The 23,324-nt window shown below is 37.0% G+C and overlaps 2 protein-coding genes across 2 annotated transcripts in view; both read right to left on the bottom strand.

Moving 5' to 3' along the window:
* LOC121963201 (E3 ubiquitin-protein ligase rnf213-alpha-like) overlaps positions 1–9,647 on the bottom strand; it is a 38,178-nt gene extending 28,531 nt beyond the window's left edge. The window contains exons 1-14 of the mRNA XM_042513526.1: positions 9,466–9,647; positions 8,874–8,929; positions 8,622–8,781; positions 8,274–8,408; positions 8,029–8,127; positions 7,813–7,935; positions 7,089–7,278; positions 6,634–6,807; positions 2,780–2,929; positions 1,773–2,137; positions 1,244–1,403; positions 949–1,166; positions 440–577; positions 25–180 (exon numbers count right to left, since the gene is read on the bottom strand). Coding sequence (XP_042369460.1) covers positions 25–180; positions 440–577; positions 949–1,166; positions 1,244–1,403; positions 1,773–2,137; positions 2,780–2,929; positions 6,634–6,807; positions 7,089–7,278; positions 7,813–7,935; positions 8,029–8,127; positions 8,274–8,408; positions 8,622–8,781; positions 8,874–8,929; positions 9,466–9,642 — 2,301 coding nt within the window. The 5' untranslated portion in view covers positions 9,643–9,647. The remainder of the gene's footprint in view (positions 1–24; positions 181–439; positions 578–948; positions 1,167–1,243; positions 1,404–1,772; positions 2,138–2,779; positions 2,930–6,633; positions 6,808–7,088; positions 7,279–7,812; positions 7,936–8,028; positions 8,128–8,273; positions 8,409–8,621; positions 8,782–8,873; positions 8,930–9,465) is intronic.
* A 200-nt stretch (positions 9,648–9,847) lies between these two features.
* Positions 9,848–17,357, bottom strand: LOC121963213 (E3 ubiquitin-protein ligase rnf213-alpha). Its single transcript, XM_042513537.1, has 10 exons — positions 17,346–17,357; positions 16,670–16,776; positions 16,152–16,270; positions 13,938–14,612; positions 13,304–13,500; positions 12,884–13,033; positions 12,483–12,682; positions 11,749–12,017; positions 11,353–11,606; positions 9,848–10,088 (listed from the first exon to the last, which is right to left on the bottom strand). The coding sequence occupies exons 2-10, from the start codon at positions 16,767–16,769 to the stop codon at positions 9,848–9,850; spliced, it is 2,205 nt and encodes a 734-aa protein (XP_042369471.1). The 5' UTR covers positions 16,770–16,776; positions 17,346–17,357.
* Between the last annotated feature and the right edge of the window lie 5,967 nt (positions 17,358–23,324).

Genomic DNA, 23,324 nt, shown 5'->3' on the forward strand with positions numbered 1-23,324 from the left:
ATGTATACAGTTAATATACATCACCTCAGCAAAGTGCTCCACTTCACTCTGTTTTTGTTTCTCTCTTCCAGACATGAGCATAAGCTTATTTTGCAACTCTTTTAGGTCCTCATAGGTGCATGTCACATTGTTCTCATGTCCATCCTGAATTTCCAGCATCAGGGAAGTCTCTAAAGTAAGCTATAAAGGGAAACATCAAAATGATGTTTACTACATTAGTGTACCAATATTGACATAATACTAACATAATAATAAATTCAATGCAGTTTTGTTTATTCGTATATACATACAATTACTGTTACAAATAATAAGGTTTCTTAAAAAAACAACTAATAATCTTATCTGAGCAGTAAGTGTTTATCACTTAAAAATGTTGTCATTTTTATTTTTTGTTGTTGTTGTTTTTCCAAATGAATTCCATGTAGTCCATTTAGTGCACCTTTTTCTGGTTTTTGCCATTGATGGTGTAGATCCCTTTCTTGTTGATGGATGTAGCCAGGGACAGGGATGAAAATTCAACACATCCATGGCTTTCCTTAACAGTCTTTAACCATTCCAAATGACGCGCTGTATCAAACTGAAATCAGACACCAAATAAAACAAAAAAAAATCAGAATGTTACTCTAAAGTAAACTAAAATAAGTGTTCATGGAAAAATAAGCACAACATGCATTTGCTTAAGCCCCCTGAGTATTTAACTGAAGCACCCTTAGATGGCTTAAAAGTCTCTACCCTCTTGGATTTTTTAAAAATGTTTACACCATTTCAAAGGTTAAGAACATTGCAGACTGGCATAATGCAAGCATCTGGAGGTTTCGATTCACCATGTCCCAAATCTTATGTCAAAACCAGGCTTAGTTATTTTTCATAGCTTGTTATTAACTGTTACTAGTTTGAATTTAGATGCAGTGTAGTAGTAACAAAGTAGTGTCAAGGGTGGAATCTCACCAGCTTTGTTGGTATTTTGTTGTCATTTTCCAGTGCTTTCCATAATTTTGACAATGACTCCTCGAAGTCCTTAAAATCAGAGTCCTGCTTTAGTCCATACAACACAGAGGAGTAGCCAAGGACAGCATCATGAAAACAAGCCACTCGATCCATATCCAGGTCATTTTCTCCAGCAGAGATGGATGCCAGGTCAACAAAAACTTTGAGCTCATTGATATCTGAAATAACAAATTCCCATAAGCAATTCAAGTCCTTTTGTTTAAAACTTGGTAAAAAGAAACGGTATCTACTGTACCTTCAAGTTCTTTTTTAACCCACAGGACAAACTCTTTGCTCACTCTGAGTTTTTGAAGACATTCCTTGCGATCATTTGTAATGTCTATCAGAATCTCACTTGCCTTTATGAAGGTATCGTTGATGCAATTCAGGTTGTTTTTTTTGAAGTCATCTTGTTTCTGGAAAAAAAACAGCATGAAATTATTGAGTTTATGATTCATGATTCCAATTCCAATTTCTATAAATCTTTTTTTAATATAAATGTTTATGACTGCAGGAAGTTCATGTTTCTCAAACTCTAATGCAAAAGATATATGTGGTTAGGCAATGTATTCATCAAAGACATTTTTTTTTAAATTTCCAGTTAACATTTCAATCTACACAACAATGGAATAGCTAACTTAATGACCAGTCAATGACCACAATGTACTTTAATGTGTCTATAATCAAGTGCAGATAGACAATACATATTTAATAGCAGAATACAACTACATGTTCTTCCACATCACCAAAAAGATGACAGATAGACCTGCTGTTGAGAAACATACCATGTGCAACAATTTCTCCAGCACTTTAAAGTCTCCATGTGGACATATTGTGTTCCTGATATCCATGATGATTTCAGCAGATTCCATTGCAAGATGAAGATTATGGTACTGTTGAATCTGCTGAATCCTTCTTGTGATCCACTGTCTGTTATCAGATGGATTTGTTCTGCACATGATATCCAAATCTTTCTTCAAGTCTTCAAGTAGTTCTGAAGCCATTTGCCGGGTCTTATCATTAAGGTTGAAATAAGTGACCTGCCCAATTGTAGAGGTTTGTCCATGAAGAGACTGAACTTTCATAAACTCATTCAGATTCATCTTCTCAATGTTCTGATGAAGTTTTTTGTCCAACTCTTGGAAGTCAACTGTGGATTAAAACCATATCATTACGAATGTATTACAGGGTAAAGTCCACAAACTTTCCGTGCAGACAGTGCACTTCTTCACCCCCCCGAAATGCTGGCAACAAGACATCAAGGAGATTAACTAACATCAGCCATGATCATGGTACGAGAACCCTTTTTCTCCTCTATAGACATTAAAAAACAGAACTGATAAAAAAAAAATTGCACCCTAATGTGAGCTGCAAGTAGCCTATTACTTGGATAAGTATTCCCCCAACATCGGCCATCATAACTCACCACTAAGAGCCAGTCACTCACAGAGACTAGGTGGCATCAACTTTAATCCAACTGTGAACTCTGACATCTACCAAAATATAGTTTGGTTTTTGTCTAAAACTGAATAATATTGTGTTTTGTTTGGTTTAGTTAAGAGAGAGAGAGAGAGAGTTTGGTTTAGTTAAACTTTTGTTTCACTGCCTTTAAGATAGGAAGTGTGAACTATTGTTATTCCACTATTTATGATTACGCTAATGTTTTCTTTAGAACCACACCATGAGTTTTACTCTCAAAACGCTATAGCTACTATAAAAACTGCCCAATTACTGTAAAAATAATGCAATTGTTAAATTGTAATAATTTTAATTAAAAGAGTGACACTACTACCTTTGACATGTTGTGGAAGCTCCTGGCAGATTTGTAGAAGACTCTTGACCAGCTCTTTCTCACGATGGACAGCTTCTGCTTCCACTTTTCTTAGTTTTAGCAGCTCTCTCATGTTGTCATCTCTACAACGTCCATCATCACAGAATCCATCTAGAGGAACATAAACACTTACTGTAGCTGAACAATAATGCAAAACTACACTTACAACTGTGACGCTCAAAACATAAAAATACCCACTGGAATTGTAAAGTCTCCTGATAATGATGTATATACAAATACTTACCATACTAAGCTAATATGAGAACAACCAGTGGTTCGCAACCTGGGGGTCCACCCCTGCCAGAGATCAAAATGTATTTCCTGGCTACAGGGCATGTATGGAATTTCAAAAGCCCAGGTCAATAGAACAGCATCCAGCCGCTTCAAGATGTGAAGAGGTACACAACAAGGAGACCCACTGTCTCCACTATTCTTTGCATTATGTATTGAACCTCTATCAATAAGCAATAGAGGGAGGGAAGAAATAAAAGGGATAGAAACTGTGGCAACAAAAATTTGGCTTTAATACACAGACGATATTATAGTTTAATTAAATGATATTGAGACTATCCTCCCAGTACTAATGAAAACCTTTAATGAGTATGGACATACATCAGGGTATAGGCTATGCAAAAATGTGAGGCCCTGTCAATAGGACACACAGTTCCCATGTCACTGATATTGGAATACCCATGGAAATGGGAGAGGGTAAAATATTTAGGGATAGATATACCTAAGAATTTGGACTTATTATACAATTTAAACTATGACAAACTGGAATGTAAGATTAAACAAGACTACAATAAATGGAGCCTAGCCTCCATATCTCGAATAGGAAAGATTGATGCTGTAAGAATGAAAATACTCCCCCAATTCTTCAGCCTTTGCCTTTGCATGTAAAACCAAGTGAATTATGACATTTGAAGCACTAGAAAGTTAGGCTGCTGTACAGACCTGTGTAACCCTGTTAGCATAGAGGGCCACTGACAATGTCTGTTATGTCATTATTTTGCACAAAATTACATCTATCTTTTTATATGCATGTAAGAGAAAGTGTTTTAATGTTGATTTAATTGTTAAGCAGGTGCATTTTACTTTGAAAGATCTTTTATGAAGAAGGGGGTAAACTCTGGCCCCTTGTGGGTGTGATGAGGTACTGAGATGAGGGATAGGGTGGAAAACGCTTTAGTCCTCCAGCCCAGAATAATTGGATGCCTTCTTTCAGCAGAAATTTTTCAGGAAAAAAACTTACCATTTCACAGCCAAACGAACGTTATTGTATTGAGAGAGACTTTCGGATTTACTGGATGAATTACTGTTTCTGAATGAGAAATTGTTTAATTAGACTCAGGTCAGTGATATGCTAACGGCTAATGCTGCTAGCTAAGCAAGCTCAACATGTGAAATTGTAGAGCTGAATTTTAGGATGTAGTAAGCAGGTTGTTAATATTGTGTGTGGACCATACAGATTATATGCATGTTGTAGAGTGTGTACGTTTGTGCACCAAATCTAGCTGCATACATTGTCAAATGCAATGCACTCAAGGAGGTTTTTTTGTGTGTGTGTGAGTGTGTGTGTGCACGTGCGTAGTTGACCGTGGCAGCACCATCACGCAGTCGCCATTTTAAGGCTTCAGTAGAGTTTGTTTAGTTTGAGTTAGTTTGGTAAGAAACAATCCTTATCAATGTATAGTTGTGTTTGGTAGATGTTTCTGTTCACTGATAATAATTTAGTTAATAATTTATGATAACATTTATTGTATATTGTTAAAATTTCAGCAAAACTAGTGTGATGCCTTAAACATGCAGCAAATACATTTGTATTCTCTCATCTCTGTGACAGATAAAGAGATTGAAACTCTAATTTAAGGTGCTATAGAGTTAATATAAGTATCAAAATACAACTTCACTTTCTATTGTCACTGTCTATGTCTATAACTTAAATTGTTTTAATTTCTGAAGCTTACATCCTCGGCTTTGCCTTGTTTGTCAAAGTGCTTTGTAAACTGTGTTTTTAAAAGTGCTGTATAAATACAGTTATTATTATTATTTCTGCTGACAATAGTGTGCAGCATGCAGCAAAAAATGGCAAGCTACTGTTTCTCAAGATGTGCCACAGATGACAAACAGCTGAGACACACCTGAACTGCGCTGCTTACACAGGCAGTGTGGCTGCTCTAATTTGTCAACAAAGGTGCCAAAAAAACCCCTAACAACAACAGGCCCCATGCTGCTCACATGCTGCTCACGCAGACAGTGTGTTCCAGGATTGCTGTATCGAGAAAAGACAAGGAAGATGGATGTAGATTTTTGTCAATCTGATTGTGTTGTACAGGTGAGGTTTTTGATGGTTGAACGTTCCAATCCAAAGCTGGACAAGCAGCCGCACCAGGATCCACTGCGATGATGACATTTCAGTACTCTTATGCATATCTCACAAGGAGGGTAAGAGACGTCTTAATTTAATTGTGTGGGTTAACACCATGTTGACTGACTCAATTACCCCAGGGTGTATCTTGTTTATTTTTTTCAACATTTAGGCCCATTTTTTTATTTTATTTTGATGATTATGTTGGAATATTCAGAGGGGGAAAGTAACTTCTTTAGACTTTAGACTATTCTGTATTAGTTTCGGGTTAGTCAGACTTTTGGATGGAATGATTTTGAGCGCATTGCACGTGTCTTATCCAGCTACTCACACTGCTGTCATTATTATTACCAGGGGCAGATGTAGAGATTTGAAGGGCCTGGGGGCACAGGCACATTGCCTTATTTTCAACCTTATACTATTTTACACAAAAAGATATGGTTGCCATCTAAACAGTGGAAGACAAAATTGCGCACACAGATTAAAATCTGTTCATAAACTTGCTTTGGCCTAAATATTCTAATATCCTTGTTTTTCATTTTAGGGGTATATTTTTTAAATTGGCAAATTAGCTTGGTTGTACTTTTCAGTCACATGCACAATAGTCTTATCCCAAATGAAAAAGATGATCATGATAAAATTGTGATCATGATCCTGCGTTAAAAAATTCCTGATGATATTTTTGCCATATCATCCACCCCTAGTTACATCTGTCTTTTGGGATTCTTTGACATGTAGCTAAACTAAGCTTAATAGCTACCCTGTCATGGAGCAGACTAGTTAGGCAGGGCATGTTACTATAGTAACTGAGCAGGGATTGGTTGAAAGAGGGTAGTTATATGCACAGGTAACACCTGCACACCTTTACTGCCACATAAGTTTACTTTAGAGAAAACAAAAAGATCACAGAGGATTTGTGTTCTATGAACAAATAAATTCTGTGACACAAAAAAATATTTTAAATTAACCAAATACAAGTACTGCCCCCTTAGTAACTGCTGCTACTTCGGGCCAGCTTGACTTCAAGAAAACATGGTTATGCCACACCCATTTAGCCAGGTGTCGCAGTGTGTATTGGATACTTTGGGTATCAGCACAGCCCTGCTATTTATTTATTTGTTTTTCCAGTCTTTCCACTTTATTTTAATCACAGTCTGTTTTTATTAAAGTGCTTGTGACATCTTAAATGTAGCTTTGACTTGGAACTTGACATGTAGCCCATTTTGTAGAAAATACCAAGTTATATATTGTTTATTGCCTTTTAGCTTCAGTACAGTTGGAGATGACTGAATTGACTTCACATTATTTCATACACTTTACACAATTGAGAAAGACAGAATTAATTTCTTAACTTAATAATTCTTTAGGATAAATGTGGTCTGAAACAGGAGAAAGAGGAGTCAAAGAAAGAGGCCGTGTAGGAGAAAGGACAGATATTTCTACTCACCAATCTTCAGCAAGTCAAGAAATTCAGATTCTCCCTGGAAGATTTGGTTTAAAGTTTTTATCTGGATCTCTCCACTGAGGATCTTCTCCAACACAGATTTGATTGTTGAACTTGCTAAAGTCATCTTAAATTGGACTTCATCGGACAATTCGTCAATCAATCTTCCCCTCAGACCTAGAAAACAAATATGTAAATGTTGACTATGATAATATTCAACAATTAGTTATGCACACAAAAAAAGCCTTGGAAAACAGTTAAACCCACCCAAAAAAATATTTACTATGAGACAATAGCCTCTTTTAGGAAGAGACTTCATAGCAGGCCTACAGTGCGCTCTCTGTGTTAGACGGGTCAATAACATACACAGTTGGTGTAAGAAAGTGACCATATGCTCGTTATCATTAAAAAAAGACTCCAGAGTCACTCAACAAGATATATATCATCCATGTATTTACCTGTCAATTGAAAAACAGTTTTGGCCATTGGCCAGTTTAGAAGGAACTCAAATATCGAGTCCTCGCCTTCGATATCATGTCCATTTGCATCTTTGGGCCATGACTTCACCACAACAACAGAGATCAGCTTCCCAAACTTTGAGAGATCATGTTCCGCAAATAGAGCTGAAACAGCTTTGCCAGATTTATCCTAAACAGAAAAAAATACAACAAAAACAAAATCATTAAAGTGATTGTAGGTTTTTTTTAAGTGGGGTTGTATGGGGTACTTATCCATGGTCAGAAGTCAAGCAGAAGTCAGTTTGGAGAAGCAGGCTAGAATCTGACATGGAAGCTAGGCAGTGTGCTACTGTGGATGGAGACGGATTGATTTATTGAGAGCCCCACTTCTAAAAATCTAAACTATCCTTCCAAGTTCCACATAGTGGTAGATTCCAGCGAATGAAATTCTTTGTCCTTTCATGTTTTGTTAAAAAGATTGAGGAAGAAAATACATACAAATCCAGTATTTGTCATGCAGGGGCGTTGCAGAAAAACTCAAAATCTTGAAGATTTGATTCTGATTAAATTAATACATTAATTACATGATAATGTCTTAGATTTGTTCTAACACTTTTAACTGCTTCACTGGATGAGTTAGAGTCCCGCATTTACAATGTATGACATTACAAAGTATTTATTAACTGATCATTCTCCACTTTTAATCCCAAGCCACAAATCATACCTGACAAATGATTGCTGCTGCCTCCAATGCACATTTCTCCATTGTGCTGAATAACAATGGACTTGTCTTGTTCAGTTCTTCCATCTTGTTTGAGTATATTCCAATTTGATGCACTGGGCGTTCCTAGTACAGAAGCACACATCTTCAGTTTTTTTTCTGAAGTGCACATGTAACGTTCTGTCAATCATATAAACACAGACACAAATCCAACCTTACTTGTTTTAGTTTTCCTTCAAAATCTGCCATGAAAGTGGTTCTCCAGAATAAAGTGTGTTCCTCATGACTGAAGGATAGTGAGAGTAACTTGTCCCATACCTTAAAAAAGAGACATATGGATTTTAACAGGCCAGATATGTGACAAGTAGTACATACAACATCAAATGCTATTATGCTGAGAAAGAAAAAAAAAGTTAAAACCATGACAGAGAACAACATATTCATTATCATGTATTTTGGCTTACCTTGATTTCATTTGGTACAGAAAACTGAAGATGATTCCATTCATTAAGCAGTTTGTTTCCGAAGGTTTGTCTCCGCCATTCCCTCACTGTTTGTAATGTCTCCTCAAATGACTCTTCATGAATTCCCACTCTTGCCTGGAATAGCAGTTAGAATGTACTATGGATATCTCTATCTTTTGAAATTCTTTTGCATAACACAAAAACTGTGCTTGCACTGAAGCATAAAAACTTCCAAACAGTCAAAGCTATACATTATTTTAAGCTTAGCTGTATAGTTTTCCTTTAATGAGGAACAATACAAAAAGACTTGTGTGTAGCCTGTCCATCACAGTGACAGATGAGTCTCACCTGGGAGTTTGTGTGGTTGTATGCTTTGGTCATGAGACAGACCAGATCAAGGAAGTACATAGGAACCTCATAGTGGTTTGGATCTGTCGTGTAACGGCAGATAGAACCAAGAATCCTTACTGCAGTTTTCAGGCAGCACTCTCCATATTTGTCATCAAAACTATGGAGAAAATATTTCATTATTGTTGTGTGTGCATAGAGGTTGCTGACAGAGGTTGTTTTTTGTTTGTTTGTTTTTTGTTTTTTTTTTACCAGTTATTGTGGTGGCTTTCTCTCTGTATCATATAAGATGCCAGCTTTTCCAAAGCCTGTAACACATAATTTGAAGACATAGCAAGTGAAAGCTCTTATAAAAACCTGCAATAACTGGGCTAAGTAGAACAGTTGTGAACAACATCATCACCTTTTAAAGTTGATATAGCGAACTTGTCAGCAATCATTTGCTTATTCAGCAATGTTATCATTAATTTGACATTTGTTTCTGGGCACCTGATAAGTAACTTTCGTATCTCTGTTTTTGGTCTCTACCTAAAAATCCAAAAATATATCCAAATATATATCTAAGGTTGTAGTGTGCGCTGGGTGTCAGTGTTGTTTGCTACTGTAATGTGAGCAGTGAGAGTGAACCAAATCCATTAAGTTGCAGGTAAGAGAGCTAAATAAGGGGCTTAAACTTGATATATAGCTTTCTATGCTGAGGGGAGCTTTACCCTTAAGGTGCAAATTCTCTGTAGGTTCATTGCTATGAGTAACCCCTTTCACAATGTCACATTGGTTTTGCAATGCCATTTGATGTATTGCTCATAGAAAAATAGAATACTACAGCCAGTTTAAGGATACATACCATGTAGTTGGAGTAGGTCATCCCAGATCCGATGTTGAAGTGTATGTAATGAAGCATGTCTAGTAGATCCACATGCACACTGGATATTAAGCTTGTGAGACCTTCCACATTTAGCAGAGACATCCAAGAACGCACAAGAAGACGATCAATGTCTGCCAGGTACGCATGGTCTTTCATGATACGGATCATAGTCCTTAAAGTTAGAGTTCATTATCAACGAGGTGGTGAGGTAAAAAAGGAAAGAACAAATAATGTATTTGACTCATTTTCAACATGATATCATCCAAAATATATATGGTGGTCGTTTACACTTGTATTTAGTGCCGTCAACCATGCTGCCATCAATAACACGTTACCAGATCTAAACAGGGTGACAGGTTCTTCACAGGTGCTCAAATCTTTGCAGGAGAAAAACACTTACATACCTAACATAACCATCCTTGCTGCTTCTGCAGTATCTCAAGCCAGACCAGGATTCAAACTGTGGATTTATCTCAGCTGGAACTGGCTCAAAAGGCTTGCTTTCTTCTCTCAGAAGGTGAATCAGAGGGATGACCAAAACCCACTTCTCATTGTGGCATTGTCTGGCTTTGTTGCATAGTATCTCAACAACATCTGCAACACTTTACAAAGGGAAAGGTCAATGTTTAGTTTCGGTACCATTACAGTGGGGGAAAAAGTAGGCTGGAAGTTACAACAGCCTTGCATCTCCTCTGCCTCCTGCTCTAATGGCACTGTTGCTGGTAATCAGCAGAGCTGAGAGGCTGTACACACACTACACATGTTGTGTACACTCAACAAGAGGATGAAACTGAATATTTTGGTCAGTCAGACCCAGTGATCCAAAATTGGTGACTAGTGGACATGTAATGATACTAATTGTAGTTAGCATTAGGCTTGGGCAATATTGAGTAATTTTTGAATACTTATATTAATACTTATACTTAATGCCTTCCTGATAGACACCTGAGCGAAAAGGGGCGCCAGCATTTGTATTGCTTGAGGAACATGTCTTATTTCTATATTGACAAAACCACCCTAACATTGTTTTATCATGCTTTTATTGAGTTTGTTTTATCCTTTTTTATTGGTGTCATGGTTTGGTAACCTGTCTTTGAAGGATTGGTGAGTCCCAGCTTAGCCCAAAGTCCCTGTAAACCAGACAGTTACAGAGAATAGCCAGCTCTATTTCTAATGACAACTCACATTCTTTGCATGAGGAATTTCAGATTCTACCCTCTGGTTGAAGGTTTACAATCTCAGAATGTAAAATAAAACGCTGCAGGAATACTTTTGTTTAGAGATGTAACGATGCATCACGAGGCAGTTAAAAATCGATAAAAAAGCATGTGAGATTCAAATCGGTGAAGTGAAAATTGAGCTGCAATATTCATTTTGAACAGCAGAGGGTGTATGTATGCCTTTGCATGCTCGATGTGCTATGTCACTACATGTTCAAGGTCCTACACCATTTTGCCTCCCTTTGTCTTTTCTTTCTATTCACTTCTTTGTTGATTTCTCTGTAAAGTGTTGTTTGTGACGAACTGCTGTAATAAATAAATTAACTTGAAGCTGATGCTAGGTATGAGTGTGTGTGCTATGAGATCAGCACTCAGGGTCTTCTGATTGATACAGTTGTATAACTTGTAATAATAATAAAGATGACTGAACATTAGACATTAGAATTAACAGAAGTGTTAAGGCTGAGAGTGACTATGGTATACTGAAATAGTTAAAGGTCTTTTGGTAATCTTGAGCTTTAAACATTGTTTTTCTTGTTATCTCTTCTATCACGTATGTATACATTCTAATTTTAATTGTCATTATGATAATATATTGTATTGATAATAAATGTTGTTGTACCAACTTATATCAAACATCAGTTACCTCTTTTTATCTGGCAAAGAGCTTGCAAAGCCTTTCCAGAAAGATAGGAATGGTTGTTGTGGCTGCTTTTGCAGGCAAAGAAGATCACATAGGTTGGATAGTTGATCTGCCATGTCATTTTCCAGATATTTGTTGTGGATCAGCAAACTGACAACTCCTGCATACAGAGGTATGAGGAATTTTGTTGGTTCTTTTTGCTTTCTGGGTTTAGGATTGACCCTCTCTTCCAGAACACATTTGAGAAGCTTTTTCACCTATAAAAGAAAAGTAAGAAGGTAACAATCAATTTCTGCACTGCACTGTACTGGACTTAAAGCTTTTTTTTCCAATCAACTTAATTTGCCTCAGTTTCTGAGGAACTATGAGCTTTTTTAGAATATAACCCTTGATATTTACCTGTTCTTCACCATATGGCAATCCCCATGGTCTTTTCATACCATCATGAAGTACAGGATAGCTGTATGTATAAAAGAACTGTTGTAGCAACAAGAAGAAGTTTTCCACGTTTGGTTCATTCCAAGACGTAAGAAGGTCAAAGATGATATTTAGCATCACCCTGCCAGCTTCGTCTCTGCCTTTCACTACAATGTCTTCGGTCGAACTCAAAAGCCAGGTACTCTTCTTCAATTTACGATAGATCACATCATCATACTGGTGCCACTCCCCTTGAAAGTCCAACAGAGCAAAATAAATAAGGAAATTGTAGGTGCTTCAGATTAAAACCCTTTAACCAAATCAAACTGTATAACCATCAATGGTCAATCTGTTGAGATAAGTGAGTCTGACTGAAACTAATTACAGTTGTGCATAAATACATATAAGGTAACACAAACTAAAACACTACACAGTTGATTTGATGCAGATAAACAGACAAATATACTCTGTGCCCAAATAGCCAATCTGACTGAATTCCTATACTGCTTTCTAGCATTGCACACAAATACATCCGATTGTTTGGAGGTCAGCTGCTGTTGCAGATCTAAGCATCCAGCCCTATTGATGACCCAAAATGCATTTGCCAGTGTTTTCTGGTAGATAATCTATATGAAACACCTAAACTAAAAACACCTTAGTTTTGAGCCATTTCTGTACTGCATTTTTTGTTAATATTAGTCATAATACCTACCTACCTTCATGTGTTAAAAACTCGTGGTTGATATCCAGGCACCTGTTGATGAGTTGATTTGCATTTTTGTCGTAGATTGTCTCATAAATGAAGCAGTTTTCACTGTGCTTGTAAATTAAGTATTTGTAGGGAATGGTCTCATGAATCATATATTTTGGAATCATTACTTGTTGTTCAACAAGATATTTCTGTTCCCCTAAAGACCTGTAAATTTTATAGGACAGGCAATTTTGTGACAAACCCAAAATTTCAAAGCAAACAGCCTACTGGATAAAAGACACTAAAAGAAACACACACACACACACACACACACACACACACACACACACACACAAACTGTTATTATTGTTTCCTTTGTAGAGAATTGTCAAAAAATGTTTTCTGGTATATTGAAAATATTCATACCAAGTGAAGGACATTTGCTTGCCACAGTTATTCCAATCTCCGAACAACTTTGCAGACATCAAGAAAATCAAATCCTTTTCTGGATCTAAATGACAATCTTTGGAAGTGACAGCATGGAAGTACACAGGCACACACTCACTGCTTGGTACACTAAAAAATGAAAAAAAAATTAAGCAGGTTCATGTAAACGTCATATTTTCTTATTTTCTTCATTCAAATCAATAATACAATGTCAAAATATTTTTGTAGCAGATAGTATCGCTGGTTTAGAAATACCGTAAAAACCTGACTAAATTACAGTAAATAAAGATTACATTTTTGTAATTTAAGATGTTTTGCTCAGAACATCACATTACAACATGGATACGTTTTATCTGCAAGAGATTAGGAAAAAAAAATCTTAACAATTTCTAAACTTACGTTTGTAGTGCCTGAAGTTCAGTGAATGTTTTGGAGATATTTTCTCCCACTAGAGGCATGGCCTTCTCATCACTCTGACTGGGAGGGCTGGCGGGTGTTGGTGACCTGCTGACATCTACATCTCTGTTGCCTGGCTGCTGTTCCTGTCTCTCTGTCAGGCATGTGTTTGTTTTCTCATTTGATTTGGTGTAAACAACCTATGAAAAAAAAAACAACAGAAAAACAGAAAAAAGCTAAAATGTAAAGTTCCTGAAGTCTTATACTGTAGGAATCTGATTGCCAGACATAAAAGATGTCTAATGAGTTGTAACTGTCAATTCTCATAATTTAAAACCTTGGATTCAGAAATATGGTTGGTAAATATTAAGTAATATTACACAGTTAACCTGAGTTCATGACTGTTGTCAAAACGCCATCATTTTTTTTAAGTGATGAAAATAATTACACAGCTGTTGACAATATTACATTAAGAAATGCTGTTTTTAGTGTCAGTATTATTTAGTATTTCTATAGAAACAAAACAAAGTAATAAATGATTAAGGGTCTGAGTCAGTATGAGGGTTAAAACTATGTGTATTTGACTGTTAGTGATTATATAAACTACCTCAGCATTTTGGGCAGTTTCCTTTGTTACCTGACATGGATCTGCAGGATACTCAGATTTGTTGGTATTTAGGTCATCTGAGTTAAGTCTCTTATCTCTGGCTGCTTGGTCTTTCCTGTCAGTTTTTTTAGCGAATGCACACTGTCCATTGCTGGCGTCAATTTTATTAGAGAGATCTTGTGTCGTATGAGAGATTGTCTCATCTTTATCTTTAACAGAAGCACACTGATTTGCCACAGAATTGCATTCTTGAGGAATTTTCTCAGCCGTTTCAGGTGCAGTGGAGCCGATTTCTTTAGTTGATGTTAGGGATGACACAGAGTTTGACAATGGCCCAGGATTAATGTCACACAGCTTGTCAGCAGGAATTTGAACTGCGCCAGGGCTGTCCTCTGTATTAATATCTGATGAGGCCTCTGTTTGTTGCTCTGTCAGTTTATTTGTGGAGACAGACACATTGGGTCCAGGTGCCCTCTCACTGTATGGTTGACATTCACTTTCATGGGCTGAAGCAGAAGAACCTTCTTCCTCTGAAGTCTCTTGTGTCTTCTTTGTAGAGACTGATTCACCATCTGAAAGTGTCTTGTTTGGGGGTGAGTGTGTGGCTTCTTTTTCCGATGTGGCTGTGCTGGCAGTGTTATCTGATGAGTCCTGTGATGTAGCACCACATCTGGCAGCGTCAACATCATCACTTTCTGGCTGCCCCTGAAACGAGTCTAAAAAGTTAGCTTGGAAGATATCAGATTCAGTCTATAAAACTTTAACTAAAAGAAGTTAATAAAATGGAAAAATCCATAATGATGTGTAAAATAAAAATAGAAAGGCAATGCAATCTTTTTTTTTCTTCTCAGGCATTCATAGCTACTTGAAATGTTTGCACACTGGCTTAACAAGGTAAACAGGTTTTAATTTGCAGGTTGAACATGGAAGGTCTACCCAAATTGTCTTTCACTTATAAGACGGATTTAATTTTAGTGAGAGCGATGTCTTTTATACAATGCCTATTATTTGAACTCTTGTTATTTCAGTTGACTAGGATATACAATTTTACTTTACTGAAAAAAATTGAGCTCAGAAAAAAATCTTTGGCTCCTCATACTGAAAGAAACACAATACCTATATTGACAGAAACCTTAAAATTTACAGTTTCAATCTGTACACTGACAAGTAACATGAGATTTATTTATTTATTTACTTTTTATTTTTACCGAATTAGATAAAACGTAAAACGTTTCATAATACTCTGTCACATCAGAGTTGGAGTGCTGACTCACCCTCACATTATTCACATGGTAAGGACATAATAATTGCTTTCAGTTTTGATTGGTTTATCAGGTTGCGGTAGCATGGTGACAGTGCTTTATCTACACTCACCAGCACAGCCACATGTGTTGAACGGTCAGCTAAAAGTCAATATCTTCAGTTCTCAGTACGATTTAGTTCTTATAGTTCCTGTTTTTATTTCTTTACATTTAGATACTGGCCTTATGACCTTCTTATGATAAGTTCCACAGCCATATTGAAGCTGTGTGAAATTACTGCTGGTGTAAACTGAACATACTTGCTGCAGCTGTTGCTGCTGCTGCTGCTGCTGCACATTAAAAAGCCTACCACCAGGGAACTAGTTGCAGCTTTTATTAAAACTATTGGAGATGCAATTCATTTGTCACAGAGTTACATAGCTGAACAAGTTACTGTAGCTGTGTTTTTGTTCATTTAAAAAAATGGTCGACATAGCTTTACACTGAAACATTTCGCGTTATTTGGTAATCTAGAATATTGCAAAGAAGGAAGTCACAGTTACTGAATAAGGTAAAAACCTGTAAGCGACAGGCTCTTACAGTGGCCATTAAGATAAAACAAGCTCAATTCTATCTTTACAGGAAGTATGATGTTAGGTTTTGTAGTTACTGCCATATGTGACCGAGATTGTAGTTGTTTGTGGTATTGCACTAGACTGTATTATCTTAAGAGATGATTTTGTTTGATCATAAACATATTCCTGTCAAAGCAAAAACCGGTTCCTCTGCGTCATGAGGGTGTTTCCTGCCCTGTTTCGTGTAAGCTGATAGACAGAATGTTTTTCAGTAGAAGAATAACTGAATGTTGCTTAAGACTGTGAAAAAAACCCCAAAAAACACTGCACGGACTTTTTCTCTTTTAAAGGTTGTTGGTTAAATGTATGGTCTATACTCTTTCAATGCGCATAAAACTATAACAAAAATGGTCTCTCAGCCTTTTCACCTTTATCTGGGCAGGGTTTACTTTTTCTTCTTTTACACCTTTTGGACCCTGGTCTTTATCCTCCTTTTGGTTCTTCTCCCCCGCAGTGGCTGAGGGTTGGTGTGCTGATGTGGCCACATCTGAATAACATTTGACGTTGACGTGACATATTAGTTTGATAAAACTAACAACAGCCAATGTAAAATATTCTATGGTTACAGGAAAATACATGATAAACTTCTGCTTTCAGGTTAACTGAACTGGACTTTGAGCTTAGCGATAAATCATACCTCATTTAAATCCAAGTACAGCACAAAAGCAATGTTATTGGCTATGACAAATTTTGTTACCGAAGAATGTAGAGTCTAACTGTTTTTCTTTTTTTATTGTGGTGAGAAGTCCACCTGCAGCATTGTTTTATGGTTGCACATAAGAAAGCTGTTCATATCTCAGTCAAGATCTTTAAAAAAGGTAAAATAAAATAAAATAAAAAATATCAATAACACTAATAATGATAATATGTCTGCTGGAAAACTTACCTTTGGTCTTGTTTTGAGTCAAGGTATATAACTTGAAGCCACATTTAGGACAGAATCTGTATGACTTTTGCACCTGTTCACCACAATCAGGGCAAAACATGTTTAACCTGTTCAGAAAGACAAAATGAATGGGGGGAAAGATTTTGATGTAGTTGTTGAGCAAAATTCATGTTTTTTTCAGAAAGGTATTTTATTTGTAAAATCTTCTTTTTTTTTCAAAAATGAAAGCCTTTAAGAATACATGTGGAGACCAGTGTAACAGGCTTCTATAACTTAATAGTAATCTAACCGAATTAGTACCGAAGTACTAAAGAAAGTAGGTCTTCTTGTGATACAAGGTACAAGGTACATGTATTGCTACGCATGTATCATTGTCACAAAACCATTTTTTCTCACTTTGTTCTCCTTCTCTGTCTGTCTTTTAACTTTAAACTAGACCATGATCTGGGAAACACTTAAAATCGCATAATCAAGCCGAATAATAATTATTGCGTTATTGCATTATTTAAAAAAAACAACAAAACAACAAACAACAAACAACAACAAAAAAAACACTATCAGTATGACTAACCCTCAGTTTACCATTGCACACACAGTTCTTAAATATTTTATTGAACATAATCTCCTGGATTATTCTTCAACTGGTAAGTAAAATTAACTTGTTCAGATAATTTACCTTGTTTGCTCATCTTCCTCACATGGTCAACACTGAAAACCTGAACTGATTTCTGACGTTTTATAGTTAACCAAGGGTCATGGTTTTACTTTTACTTTCATCTGCAGTAGGTGTGGCTGCTTTGGCTTTTCTTGTCACACCTGGGCAATGAATCAAAACAATCTCCGAGAATCGAAAGCAACATGTCTTAAAATAACTTGTTTTGTATGTCTAACAAAGATATTTTGTGTACTCTCGTAGATTACAAAAATCAGCAAATGTTCACATCCGAGAAGCAGGGACAAGGAAATACACCTAGGTCCCTATTAAAAGATAAATTAATCTTCAGTTAATGATAAATTTTCTTTCGATCGACTAACCATTGCACCCATATATATGTCACTAACACGTTAACATCATGTACATAAATATTATGAATATAGACCACCTTTACAAAAAAAGACAAAGCACAAAGTGTCTATTGCATGATTCATGGCTAATAAAATTATATTATTAATTAAATTTTTAAACTTAAAAAACTGTATCATATTTTTACTGCAGTCTTTGAGATCATTTCTCCTGAACTCTAATGATCATAATATTTACAAAATTAGATCCTTGGCTAAATAAATCCCTATTTCACAGCATATTTATTTATTATGTAAATCAATGGAAAAGTTGCCAGTTCTATTAGTTATACATTTTTATGCTAACAATGTTTAATGACATGTTCTACAACCCTCAGATACAGAACTAATGCACAGAGACATCCTAACTGGTAACCACTAGGTGGGAGTATTAAATAATCTGAAACACTATAGCAGGTAAAAGATGAAGTTTCAGTAGTGCATTTATGATAACTTGATTTGTTTCACAAAATATAATTTCAACACCATAAAGGTCCCTTTACTGAACCACTCTCACAGCTTAGATTAAAATCTCATCTCAAGTTGACAAACTGGTTGTTTTATAACACACTGCCTGAGGCCTAGGAGAGGCTTAACTATGAAATACCTACCTTCTGAAATGTATTTTTGTATATTTAAGGTAATATCACTAATGTCTTTTGCTTCAAGTGTTATTCACGACTTCCAAGGTAGAAATTACTCGATACCACTAACTATAATAATTGTACAAGAGTTGCAAGTAAGAGGTAAATAAAAAGTACAGCTGCAGGGGAGAGAGAGGTTTGTGAGTGTGCATTTATTTGTGTGTATGCCCAAGAATCCTTGACCTGTAGAAACCGCTAGACATCTTTCTTACATTTTTTTTAGCTTTAGCTTAATATATAATATTTAGCTTTAATAATATATGTGCCATCAAGTTAGGAGGAAAAAGTAAGATTCATTATTCTATAAAATAAAACAAAGCAGAGTGGTTTATAAAACTTTACTGGTAGAGATAGACCAAGACAACTTTAAGAAAAACTGCAATAAAGAAAAGACTACAGGGCAGAATAATCTTTGAAATGTAATTAGATTCAGAACTAAGGCTTTGCCAAAGCAGCTGAATTGCCACAAGGTCTGTTTTAATGGTGCTGTAATGAAACAGCAGAATGCACTGAGTTCATGTGGGGGGAATGCAAGGAATATTTCTTCCCCCAAAATGCGTGCATGCATAATATCCAAGATGGCATTTGAGAGGGAGGCAAATAACATTATTTTGCACTGCCTCTGAAGTCAATGCTCAAGGAGCGTGCTAAATCATATCATCTCATTGCTAGGCTGAATTGTTGACCGTGCTAACAGGCTTGGACTGTGTGTGTGTATGTGTGTGTGTGTGTGTGTGTGTGTGTGTGTGTGTGTGTTTTCAGGGTGTGGGGCTCTAATCTCAATACTGGGCTTTTGAGTCCTCCTCCTCTTCTTTACCACCCACACATCTCTTCCACACACCAATGCAGTTGCCAGCCAATCACTACCTCTCTTCCTTTCTTTCTCTTTTACCTGCGTCACTCCGCATGTGTTGCCATGGCGATCACCAATGCTCCCCCCACACTTAGCCTCTCTGCCTCTTCCAGTATGAGGATGAAGCCGACTTGTGGCTGATGATGCAGGCAGCCTGCACACGTCATCAATTCCCTTGGGAAGAAAGCCTATTTTTACTACTGGGCACAAAGTATACCAAGCTGCCCAACATATTTATGGAACCGCATCTAATCCCAGCCTGCCAGGAAAACATGTCTCCCCACGCTCTGCATCTTTCTCTCTCTCTCTCTCCATTCATCTCACAGAAATGTTGTTCCTTCAAAGGCATATTTTTATCCCTTGAATTGAGATGACAGCACTTGTGAAGGTTTTGTTTTAGTATCTGCGCTTTTATCAGAGGAAAGATCGTACACACATACTCACCCTGCACAGAGAGGTCAGAGGTCGGTGGTCACAGTCACCCAAACAGCGCAAGCCCCTCAGCCGGTAGAGATTCAGTGTTTTGCTGGAGGGCACTTTAGCAGAGCAGTTGCCTGTTGTGTCAGGAGAAGTGCAGGAAGTCAGCCTGGCATCGCCCACAGGTTTCTGACTGGTGATTTTGAAACCAGAAAACTGTGTTTACTGTTGCAGCTATGTTGTCATTTTGGGAGGTATCAGTGTTCTTCTATTTGTTTGACCACTCAAACCGCGCTTTCACATTACGAGTCATATTCACACACACACACACACACACACATTCACACTGGTGGCTGCCGTACAGGGTGCCACCTGCTACTAGTTGCCCAAGGATACTTCAACATGTTGAGGAGCCGGTAACAGGACCACTAACTTTACAATTAGTGGACGACCCACAATACCTACTGAGCGGCTGTGGCTCATTGTGTTCTTGTACACTCGGTGTATACAACGAAGACACGTGTGCTGATGTTTTGCCATCTCTCTGACTAAAATTCATTGTATTATACAATGCAGGCCTCAAACATGGCAACTGAAGATGGTGCATACACTCCAGGTTTGAGTGCATGCATTCATGGGTGATATTGAAACAGCATGTTATAAAATCTTCCCACAAAATGTAATTTACATTTTTCTGTTTCATAGAAATGAAACGAAATGAAAATGGATGGAAACCTGAGGTACATTGCTTCTGTCTCTATTATCACTCTTATTTACTACTGGGAAAATAAGATTAAATATTGATTTGTATAGTTTTTATGTGAATATTAGAGACTGTTGTAGCTGCAAAATAATAAGAATAATACAAAAATATTAAAAATGATGATCATTTTATTTTATTATAAAAAGTAACATTAGGTAAGTAAGTTAAGCACACGAGCACAGTACTGTATCACTAAACCTAACTCAGAAACAAGACAATAAATGAGCAAGAAAACAGGTAACAATTGATGACTTAAAATTTGAAAATAAAACACAGAATACCAAGTTAATTCAGCGGGTTATACTGAAATCTCTCGGTGTAAAGACTATAAATATGCAAATATGTGGACTAACAGTGGTGTGTGATGCGTAACAGTAACATGTCAAGGAAAAAAGTAGAAGTCAAATATTGCATGCTTAAGTTTAGTTCACATTTAACTATGAAAAGGTGTAGGTACGTACTCGGTGAGGTTTTGTGGTTTAGTATGTGAAACTGTCAGAGTGTGTTTGTGTGTGGGCACAGGTGTGTTCTGTTCAAACCATCAGTACACACACACACTTTGTGCATAGGGTTCCTACATCCTCCACAAATGTGGAAATGGAAACTACGTCATCAGGTCCAGTGGAGCAGGTTAGTGGGACAAATATACGCATGTCTATTCTGTTTTTTTTTTTACTATATACTACAGAACATATAGTGCTAAGAAAAAAAAGAAAAAGTCTTTATCTCAAAGTATCCACCAGAAGTAATTCCTCAAAACACACACTTTCAACCAAAATCCCATTCTTATTCCTTTAAAGCAGTAATCTGGCCTTATCTGGCTGATAAGGTGCCAGGTGGCCCCCCAATCATTTTGTAATTCACAATAAAAATAAAGTGATTTCCACTTAGAAATATGTCCTAAAATCCTAGAAATGCCAAAAAATCTGAGAAATTTCACAAAATCTGAGATATACCCTAAAATCCTGGAAATGTCTTAAAATCCAAGAAATGTCTTAAAATTGTACAGATGTTCTAAAATCTGAGAAATGTTGTAAAATCCTAGAAACTTCTTAAAATCCCAGAAACGTCTTAAAACCCTAGAAACTTCCAAAAATGTTAGAAACATGTAGGGCTGATGCAACTGGCACCTGGCCTGTCATTAGCCCCCAAAGCAAAATAAGCAGTGTATCCGTAGTTTACATAGATGAGGAGTAGCAGGAAGTCCATGCTGTGAGGACGCAGCACGTCCCTGCCTCCACATACACACACTGAACCACAGAACCCTTTTCACAGTTAAAACTTTAAGTATTTTATGATCTTTAATTGAATCAAAATGTTGCTATTCACAACAACGGCAGCACCGCAACTGCAGGTAGAGCAATATATATTCTCAGAAACCCAGAATGATCATATGTAAAAGATAAGTGCTACAAAAGGAAATTAGAATCTGAAATATGGTTTTGGTGGATATGTGCTTCATTTTTGTGCACACATGCCCACGCAAAGTTGCATACCTGCCATTTGGGCACTGAATCATTGTTGGTCTGACATTTATCCAGTTGAGTACTTTGAAAGAATACTTTGCAAGCCTGTACACTATCTAAATACATCCGTGCTCACTTGCCAAACCAGCTGCCAGCGAGAGCTCTCAAACCTCATTGCGGTTTCACAAGGTAATTGATAGAAATGAATGTGAAAGTAAGCCTCAAAGTTTTGTCCCACACAAGTAGATGGATGCTCATTCACATTTATACGTCCAACCACATGTTGCTCAGTATAGTACAAAATGTTCCTGATCTCCCGTACACTCTGGCACAGTGGAAGTTGAAACGCTCCAACCAGTGCCAGGCACTCCTGACAGCTCATCACTCTGTGCCCTGACTTGCAGCAGTAACCCACAATCACCGCTGGCAATTATTGCTGGAGGCCTGAATTTACACCTCAGTTCACGTTTACTTGTATTTGAAGAATTTCAAACATCTAGCTGTCAGATGACACACTCTCTGATGAGTGGTTTTATCTGGAACACTTTACAATGTCATGTAAAGTATCCTTACAGGGCCATGCAGGACCATGCAGTGGTCTATTGGTGTTCATTTTTAACATACAGTATGTTTTTATACTTTGATATCCTACCTGCCAATTCTAAAAAATATGTGGTTCCGTTCATGTTAGTAAACTTTAGTAAATCAGCTAAATCTTAAAAGAAAACTTGTGTTTTTCCACCTTGACACTATGTTTCTATGTGTTTGTGCCAAACTAACTAACAGAGACCATACCATAGACTGTAAATAAATGTATATACAGTCTATGGTTTCAACAGTCACCGTTTCACCAGCGTTAGTTCACTGCTTCACTGCCTTGACGTCAAACAGTGATTACAAGCCAACTATAACATTTTAATGAATATTTTGTAAATAGTTGTGGGGAGCTGATAAATATATGCAATAACAAATTCATCAACATTTATGGAATTATTGTTGTGAAAGAAATTTGCCATGTTTAACTCTCTGTAGATGTATTCTTCTCACATTTTGCACTGGTTTGTTCTAAATTAAAGGGAAATGAAAGAACATGGTGCGTGTATGCAGTGTGTGTGTTACATCCTTTTCCAGCTACTGCCTGCCCTTTTTTTCTTGACTGCAGGCTCAGCACCCCCCTCTCTCTCTACACACTGATACCCAGCTTTTAGACAAAAATATCTCTCCTCTGTTGGTTTGCTCCCCCCCACCTCCATTTCCGCCACAGTGTTAAGAGATCTGACATCACAGGGTCCATCATGTGATCCACCCACACTGAGCTTTGCAGTGATGGATGGGGCCTACCTGTGACGCACATACCTCCTCTCTTTAACCCTTTGCAAGCCAAGGCACTGTTTGTTAATGAAGGAAACAAGAGCTACTTAATGATATCTGGCCCCATCTATGTGTCTGT

Source organism: Plectropomus leopardus, chromosome 3 (assembly GCF_008729295.1).
Source record: "Plectropomus leopardus isolate mb chromosome 3, YSFRI_Pleo_2.0, whole genome shotgun sequence".
NCBI classification, from domain to species: Eukaryota; Metazoa; Chordata; class Actinopteri; order Perciformes; family Serranidae; genus Plectropomus; species Plectropomus leopardus.

What these genes read in the sequence shown, in the direction of transcription:
- LOC121963213 (XM_042513537.1), bottom strand. Translation starts at nt 16,769, where the DNA reads ATGTTTTGCCCTGATTGTGGTGAACAGGTGCAAAAGTCATACAGATTC. An exon ending in GACTCAAAACAAGACCAAAG is followed by an intron (nt 16,271 to 16,669) that starts GTAAGTTTTCCA and finishes AATGTTATTCAG; the next exon opens with ATGTGGCCACATCAGCACAC. An exon ending in TAAACCCTGCCCAGATAAAG is followed by an intron (nt 14,613 to 16,151) that starts GTGAAAAGGCTG and finishes GACTCGTTTCAG; the next exon opens with GGGCAGCCAGAAAGTGATGA.